General features: G+C 34.5%; 2 protein-coding genes across 2 annotated transcripts in view; both read right to left on the bottom strand.

Annotated features, from left to right (window-relative positions):
- LOC117125082 (adhesion G protein-coupled receptor L4-like) overlaps nucleotides 1-2,118 on the bottom strand; it is a 13,255-nt gene extending 11,137 nt beyond the window's left edge. The window contains exon 1 of the mRNA XM_033271467.1: nucleotides 2,021-2,118. The gene's annotated coding sequence lies outside the window, so the exon portion shown is untranslated. The remainder of the gene's footprint in view (nucleotides 1-2,020) is intronic.
- A 1,913-nt stretch (nucleotides 2,119-4,031) lies between these two features.
- LOC117125128 (hyalin-like) overlaps nucleotides 4,032-9,251 on the bottom strand; it is a 10,687-nt gene continuing 5,467 nt past the window's right edge. Inside the window, exons 6-8 of the mRNA XM_033271527.1 lie at nucleotides 8,468-8,719; nucleotides 6,737-6,988; nucleotides 4,032-4,291 (exon numbers count right to left, since the gene is read on the bottom strand). Of these exons, the coding sequence (XP_033127418.1) occupies nucleotides 4,032-4,291; nucleotides 6,737-6,988; nucleotides 8,468-8,719 (764 nt within the window). The remainder of the gene's footprint in view (nucleotides 4,292-6,736; nucleotides 6,989-8,467; nucleotides 8,720-9,251) is intronic.

Raw genomic sequence — 9,251 nt, 5'->3', positions numbered from 1 at the left:
GATTGACCCCCCCCCCCCCCCCCCATTTACCCCACGCACATTCTCGTTGGACAGACTAAGTGACAGGCACACTGGAACAAACATGTGTTATGTTTAGCTGTGTTATATTTGTCAACTAAATTAAACATAAAAAGTTGACTTTAGTTGGCCAAATATACTTGTTAAACACTCTGTAAGAAGAGGTATTACCAAACTATTTGCAGAATTGTTAACTGTGACTTGAAACAATACATATATCAAATGAACTTTAAAACCTCTTAACAAAAACTGATGATATCACATTGTATACAATGCTAGGTCACAAAGATTGATTACAATATCTTAAATGATAGCATTACCAAAGATACTAGAAATACAAGATACAGCACTCGCATAGCAAAAATGAGGCGGAAATTGGTACAGAGGTACGCGGCGCCCTTCTATTTTTATAATGCAAGTTTTCTATACTTGGTCCAGACCATAGAGATATAATAAGAATACTAGAGTGCTAACTGCAATGTATTCGATGTTCGAAATACGCAGAGCTGTGTGTGTGTACCATCCAAGATGTCTGCCATTGATTCAGCCAATCAAATTTCGCCTAAGCGCTATCATTTTTATGGCGCCCTCAATTTCAACAGAAAGTTCAGTATAGCTAGTTAACCGTAAGTTTGAAACTCGAGCGTTGCGGTGTATTGGTGTAATGTACACGATTTTAACTTTTTTTTAAATTTTTGAATAAGATGCTCTACTTGGCCTCTTTTTGGCTAAGATAGTTTAATAATTTGTTAATTTCACTACTAATTATCAATAATGAAATAATAGTCAGTCAGAGGGATTATTTATGGTAATAATATGTATACTAAGCCTGAAGGTGGTGTTTTTTCCTACGGCGGCCATCTTGGATGGTACACATACATAACTCTGCATTGCTTCGCCATCTTGTCAGCACTTCAGTTGTTTAATAGCTCTATGGTCCATACGTAGGCCTACATGACGCCCTTCTCTTGCTAGGTATAATATACACCGCGCCCTTATTTTTACATTAATGGAGGAAAACTTTATCACTAATCATAGTCCGGTCAGACCATTCTGCGCTTTTGTGTCTGCCATTTTATTGTTTTGATTATTTATGCCTCCTTGTTTGCATCTTATGGACAATGGCAACGACTCTAACCTCCGCAAATGGAAGTTATGTATTCACAGTTATGTAACGGTGGCAGAAGTTTTTTAGATCCAGCCGTACGCGGCGCCCCATTGTTTGTATTCCCATCATGCATTTCGGTAGAACATTTTTTTTCTCTGTGGAGAACTCTATATGGTGTTTCTAGTATCTTTGGCATTACGTACAACTATTGTGCAACATAATGTGTTGTGGTAATATCTAATCAAATTCGGACAGAAAACAGAAACAAAGGTTGTTGATATCCACACAACATAGACCAACGTAGATACGGTACAGAACTCGGCACTGTGTAGATGAAGAATCATATATGAAAATAATATGATATAATAATATAATATGATTTTGATAATCGCCACTAAATTAGGGTTATTAATTTAATTTTAATATTATGCAATTATACTTAAGTTCTGATAAAAATATTGAAAAATATATATATTGTCTCTATTATTTTCTGAAAAACGTTCTACATAACTGCAATATAGTATAATAGAATGTAAGGTAGATTTGTATCACAAATTCCCATGCACTCAAAAAATAATAATGAAAATAATACAATAGGTAATGATAATTTAAAAAATGAACATCACTAAAAATAGAAAGTGTTGTTAAGATCAAACATAAAACGAGAATCTAAACATAATGTAAACGTGTACCTTTGTTGGAAAAGCGAGTAATACTGACCCGTTCTGATTGTATAACAGTGATAGATTGAAACCGAGAAAAGATTGTTTATGCCCCCCCCCCAAGCTCACGCTATTTAAAAGTGTAATCTACATTCACCATGGCATGACAATAATTAATACTCCAACCTCGGGAAGAACACATTGGAAAGAGTACAATACAAAAGTAACAAACCTGGTCTGATTCTCTAGTAGCTTCTTGAACAACTCTTCCTGAAATTGATAGTTGTTTATATTTAATGATAATTGTTATTGTTATAATTATTATTGTTGTTGTTATCATCATTATTATCAATAAAAAAAAATAGATTCACACTTTGAGCGGATTTTGCATTGCTCATCAACCAGACAAACTGCAGGCCTATTAAGAGGGCATTACACACTGGCGAACGCAACTCCGTGTTGGTATTTCTGTGCTACAGAAAAATATTTCTTTCCTGTAAAATTAATGCTAGTTTTAGTGGCTGAAAGGCTTGATTCCTTTATTTAATTTATTTATAGTAAATAATTAAAGGAACAAACGTCAGGGATATGTCGAAGTGCAAACGTAGTCATTTATTTAAGTAGCAATCCCTTCAAGACAAACATACACATATAGATGCTAAGTCTAGTTATGAGGCTTAGGTAGTGCAGTTGTTTTGGTCATGAGAACAATCTTGTTACCGTGACAATGATTGAACAAAGGACAATATAAGGCATGCATTCAACTCCACTCTCAGTGGCGTAACGCCTATGCGCTCTCATGCAGTGGTCCGCAGGGCCCCTGAATTCTAGGGGCCCCGAAGGTGCCCTACCCATAGCTTCCTCGATCTGGCACCCTGATCAAAGGACTTTGTTGATAAATAACACCATAATGTGACTCTGAAATCGACTCTAGGGTATATATCATATTATAACGATTAAAGAGAGGGGGCCCGGTAGGCCCGATGGGGTCCCTCTCGGCCCGGGACACCACCAAATTTGTCAAAAAATAAATAAAAAATGGAGATGAAAAGGAAATTACATTCACAATTTTAAGTATTTGAGTGTCATTTCCGGCCATCTAGACGTGCCATAATAATACATTTTCTTTTCTCAGCCCCACAAGGGCAACAGCATAATTTGTGTCTGAAATCGACTGTGGGATATATAGGGCCTATTATTATATCCATGTACTGTACAGCGACATACAATTCACGCTTTGATTATACACTACACGGCGTTCCATACAATAACCCTTATTTGGGCATTGAATATCTTACGGCCGAACCGGTCCTACACCATGTCTAGCCCACTGTTTAAAGTAGCAATTACAATGAAAAAGGGGCGTGGCCCTATATTTTTTTAAATATTGGAGCTAATTTGCATATAAATGGAGCATGTGACCACAGTGTGATTTCTGAAATGTTATTCCCTCATCATATGTGTTCGTTTGTAAAAAAAAAAAAAAAAAAAAAAGAAACCCTTGTTTGCAATATGTTCAGATTGTCTAGCCTACTATCTAAAGTCTGTCTCTTATACACATCTAGATGTGTATAAGAGACAGAAGTAAAGGTGAGTAAACAGCACAAATGAATCACAAAAGTATTGTAAAAAGATAATGTTCTGTCATAGTTAGCATTATAGATACATACTGAGTTGTCAGTGAATGAATTTAACATATTAGTATTGTACTTTTTTGGGCGTAGGCGACCAGATCTGTTAAATGTGTATTATGATGCAAAGGGTGGGAACGATTTTCAACAACGATGTCTAATTTCCTATGTACAGGATTATTATATGTGCCGTCTAATGTATCAACTTTGGATGCAATCGTACTTCAAGATTTTGAGAATAATTAGTCTTCTATCTTTTTTGCTGGTACTTCACGCATATTATTATTAATAATACACAATTTCGTTCATGTGCACTTTAAAGAACCCAATACATCTTTCGAGACGAGTAGGGGGTTACCTCGGTGTACTGGTCCATACAGCCCCTGTTTTGGACAGGCGAGAGTAGAGCTGGTACCGGTTTTACCGGGTAGCTCAGACATGAAGAGACCCTTAGGGGAGAAGAAAGTTACTGTACGAGGTATTTAACACCTCAAGCACGTTGAAGCTTCTGTATAAAGAGCTTACTACTACTACTACTACTACTACTACTAATAATAATAATAATAATAATAATAATAATAATAATAAATTAAATAATATAAATATGTAAACTCACTGACCTTGAACAGTTACTGAAAACGTGCAAGTATCAGTATTACCGGACGAGTCTGTGGCTGTAAATGTGAATGTGTGTGTTCCAATTCCAATAGCAGCTGGAAATGTTTCTGTGGGATCAGGTGAGATAGTTGGGACGAGCCCTGTGTTGTCACTTCCAGTAATTGAACCAGAATAGTTAACCGACGCTGTAGCAGCACCCATGTCAGTATCCACAGTCGTGTCAGATGGGCACAACAATGTAGGTTGTACGATATCTGCAGTATACATTTAGTAAATGCATTATTAAACCAAAAAGAATTATTATTCAAACACTTAGACATTTTGTTACTTCCTAACTTCTGACTTTATTTGTAGAAGTGGGTGGCTCAGTGTCTCCCAACCTCGAGGTCGGGGTTTCACTCCCCTCGCGCTGTGCATTTCGCTTGTGTCCTTGGGAAAAGGCACTTTATCTACATTGCTTCTCTCCACCCAGGAGTATAAATGGGTACCTGGTAGGGTCAACTGCCAAAATGCGCTGATGTAGCTGCTGCAACTTTATGGATGCAGTTTGTGTTCCATGGGCGTCAAATCCAATGACCGGGGAGAGTAATGTGAAGCGCTTAGAGGCCTTGTTGGCATTAAGCGCTATAACATATTATTATATTATTAAAATCAATTAGCATTATATAAATAATCAGTGCTTATGAGTGCAATAGAAAGAATAATATTTCATGAGTCCCTTGCTTGCCTCATATTTTTTGTATATTTAAGCTAATTTGCATATGAACAGGAGTTGTGATTAAGGTGATCCCCTTATATATACGGTAACCAATCATTGATCCATCAACTTTTTCCTGGAACGTTCATCGTCGTGTAATTGTTTAGGTACCTTTATTATCATACATACATAATTAATTTATTATATACTTTATTCCAAAAAAAACCACATTTTTATTAGTAATCGTTATTTCAACACACCACCACCTAACCCGCAGTGAACGTTGCACTGTACTGTACAGCGACATACAATTCACGCTTTGATTATACACTACACGGCGTTCCATACAATAACCCTTATTTGGGCATTGAATATCTTACGGCCGAACCGGTCCTACACCATGTCTAGCCCACTGTTTAAAGTAGCAATTACAATGAAAAAGGGGCGTGGCCCTATATTTTTTTAAATATTGGAGCTAATTTGCATATAAATGGAGCATGTGACCACAGTGTGATTTCTGAAATGTTATTCCCTCATCATATGTGTTCGTTTGTAAAAAAAAAAAAAAAAAAAAGAAACCCTTGTTTGCAATATGTTCAGATTGTCTAGCCTACTATCTAAAGTTGCACTTCCAGTTAAAAAGGGAATGTGGTCCCTTAATTTGCATACTTAACTAATTTTCATATGAACGGACTTCTAATAAAGGTGAGATTTCTGAAATTTGATCTCCTCATCATTGTAATGAAGGTACTTAAGATTATGAGTGAGCCCTCTATTTTATGTTACATAGAGTAAGGACACATGAGCCTTAAGGCAGTTGATAACAAGATATCAATAAAGGAACATACAAGAAAGTCAGAATAGCCTACTGTATATTATTGTCTACAACATATCATTACAAACATATGTGTTTTTTGTTTTTAATATGTCCTACTGTTTAAAGTAGTACTTCCAATAAAAAAGTATATAGGCATGGCCCTATATTTTTTGCATATTTAAGCTTATTTTTCATATAAACGGGACGTGTGATTTCAGTGTGATTTCTAAAATGTTATCTCCTCATCATATGTTTACATTTATAAAAGAAAAAAAAAACCTTGTTTGCTATATGTTCAGATTGTCTAGCCTACTATTGAAAGTAGCACTTCCAGTAAAAAAAAAAGGGGGGGGGCGTAGCCCCTATTTTGCATATTTAAGCTAATTTTCATATGAACGGGACTTGTGATTAAGGTGAAATTTCTGAAATTTGATCCCCTCATCATATGTGTTCTTTTATAAAAGAAAAACATTTGTTTTCAATATGTTCATAATGTCTAGCCTACTGTTTAAAATTGCATTTCCAATGAAAAAGGCCATCTAAAAATGGGTGTTGTCACTGTATTTCGGGCTGTTCGTCCCAGATAGAGTTTTGGCACACTTCCTCTAGTGTTCATATTAGTCTATAACAGTTGAGATATTCTCTCCTAAATTAAGTGCATACAAAACTTAGTCAGTTCATAGACTAATACAAACCTTTCAATATTTACATCTGGAAATGTTAACAACTAGCAAAACCAATCATTCTCTGATGAAGATCCGTTGACAACGGATCGATACGTTACAAACAGTACGTATTTTATTGGTTTACTCACAAGAAATTTTTTGAAACTAGATGAAATTATTTGAGATTAATATTATGCCTACAATATTTTCATTGGTTAAAAGACGATAGACTGTTCCATTCAGAACAAAGGTAGAGTTAACCCACTCTATTTTTTTCATAAAATATCTAATGACAAGGATCGTTTTAGGTGTGTTATAAAACAAATAATGATTGTGTTTTATTCGTGCAATGGAAAGAATATTTTCATGAGTTTAAAGGAAAGATCTATTCAAATCTGTTCCGCCTCACTGAATGAAACAGTAAATTTTTCAACTCATAAAAATATTCTTCCTATTGCATTCATAAATATTAATTATTTGTATAATATCTACTTATTAACCATTTTATAATATCACTAACCTTGAACAGTTATTGTAAACATACAAGTACCATTATTACCCGACGGGTCTGTAGCTGTAAAGCTAAATCGATTTGTTCCGATTCCAATATTAGTTGGAAATAGTGCTGTTGGATCAGGCGAGATGATAGGAACAACGCCTGTGTTATCACTTCCGTTTATTGAACCGGAATGGTCAACTAAAGCTGTTGCAACGCCTAAGTCAGAATCAATAGTCATGTCTGATGGACACGTCAAAGCAGGTCGTACGATATCTGTCGTATAGATTAAAGTAAATTTAAAGCAATTATTATTATTACTAAAATATTTCTAAGTAAAGTGTAATTATAATTATAACTAAATAATAATAACTGAAGTGTAATTATAATTTTTATCAGTCAGTCGTGACGACACCACTGTAACTCTTAATGTTATTTTCCAACCTACACTAATTTTACATTAGTGCACGGTTTGCTTGCTCTGTATAATAATTTCCACTAGTGTATGGTACGCAACTCTACTAATTGCTTATTATTACCAATAATAATATTATTATTATTATCACAGGCGGATTTCGCGGGGGCATGCCCCGGACCCCCTACGACAGAGTTGTCTCAATCGGCCCAATTTTCGGCCCCACTTCCGCCCCCCCCCCCCCCCCCCCCTCCCGCCCTTTTGGACATTTCTGGATCCGCCCCTGATTATACATAATATTCATTAAAAATATAACATAGAGTATATAATATAGATACATATTAGTTAAACAGTAGAGTAATAGAAGTACAAATCTTATGGAAAAGTAGTAAATGAAACCAAAAACAAATAGGTTAACTATCGGGCTCACTTTGAACGATAAAACCACATAGAAGGAGAGACTATGAGTTTTACCTAATAGTAATTAATCTTAAGATTCATTTTTCTAATATGTATTTATATTCTATTATGTTTACAATATGCAGTAAATAAAAAATATGTTTTATGTGTTTGTTTATTGAGGACATATCTTGGCTAAAACACGTGCATCTACATACGACTAAAACCAATTAATTTATCTATGCCTTGAATGAACTGACTAATTGATTGATTTTTTTTTTTGAGTGATTGATTGATTGACAGACTGACTGGTTCATTCATTCGTTTATTGATTAATAAATTGATTAGAATAACCTTCAAAACAGTGTACATATAAATATGTTTTATGTGCTTCGGGCACACTATTATGCAGCTAACAATGATATTATGTTATTAAAGAACACAAATATTGAATAAAAATATTTATCAAATCGATGAGGGTTGTATTTATTTGTAAAATTATATTTTTGAAATATATTTTTACAGATTTTTTAAAGGTAGATCTTTGCACCAATAGCACCAATAATAAACAACGAATGATGTTTAGCCTGGAATTGGGCCACCAACGACGGGGTGGACTTACTGCATATAACTGGATATAGGGTACCGGTACACGACAGACATTGCTTTTATTGTACCACACTTTAAGAAAAAGTTTGCTTAGGTTGTCTTGAGACCCTTCGATACCCGTTTGGTTGCGCTACTATGTCTCCTATCTAACTAAAACTGGTATGTTTCTTGAATCTTGTTATAGAAAAGATTTGAATAAATGCATATTTTAATATAACTGTTATTATTATTATTATTATTATTATTAATAATAATATTATTATTATATTAATAATATTATTATTATTATTATTATTTTATAAATTTCAATACTTTATTATGGTATCACTAACCTTGAACAGTGATTGTAAACGTACAAGTACCATTATTTCCAGACAAATCCGTGGCAGTAAAGGTAAAAGTGTTTGGTCCAATTCCTAGAGTAGTTGGAAAAGATGCTGCTGGATCCGGCGAAATAGTAGGAAAAACTCCTGTGTTGTCACTTCCATTTATTGAACCAGAATAGTCAACAGATGCTGTATCTACACCCAGGTCAGTATCCACAGTCGCGTTAAATGGGCATGTTATTGCAGGATTTACACTGTCTGTAGCAGATATAGTAATGTTAAAAAATGCAGCCATAAAACTTTTTCTTTCCATTTTGACGAAGCATAAAATCTCCGTATACTCAATTATTAGTCATTTAAAATGAAAACAGATTTGTTTGTATGTATGTATACACATTTGATGTCTGTAGATACTTGTAATGAGACCAAATTCAGAAAATACATGCAATTATGCGAATGCGAAACAGTTGACACAACATTTGAATGTAAGGGGATCGTCATAATTATTGGTTCACTAGTTAGTGTCTATCGATGGGTTATATCTGAATTAAAGTCATTGAATTCTACCCAAAAACAAAGTAAATCTTGCTAAGTATATGAGAATAAGCTCGTGTATAGGATTATATTATGTGTGGGGAAGACGTGCAAAACATTTGTAAAGGGTATCTTGGTTCGGACCCTTTCTTCTAGTATTGGTGTAAGATTATTGACCGTAAACCTAGTTTTATAATTACAAATTTTATGATATGATAAGTGAAAAGTCTTCAATAAAAGTTCGAATATTTATGTA

The sequence above is a fragment of the Anneissia japonica genome, unplaced genomic scaffold, assembly GCF_011630105.1.
Source record: "Anneissia japonica isolate Jap-2015-1 unplaced genomic scaffold, ASM1163010v1 scaffold9_len2422644_cov172, whole genome shotgun sequence".
Classification (NCBI taxonomy): domain Eukaryota; kingdom Metazoa; phylum Echinodermata; class Crinoidea; order Comatulida; family Comatulidae; genus Anneissia; species Anneissia japonica.
The sequence above is the reverse complement of the archived record's forward strand: the minus strand, read 5'-3'. Positions and strand labels throughout refer to the sequence as shown.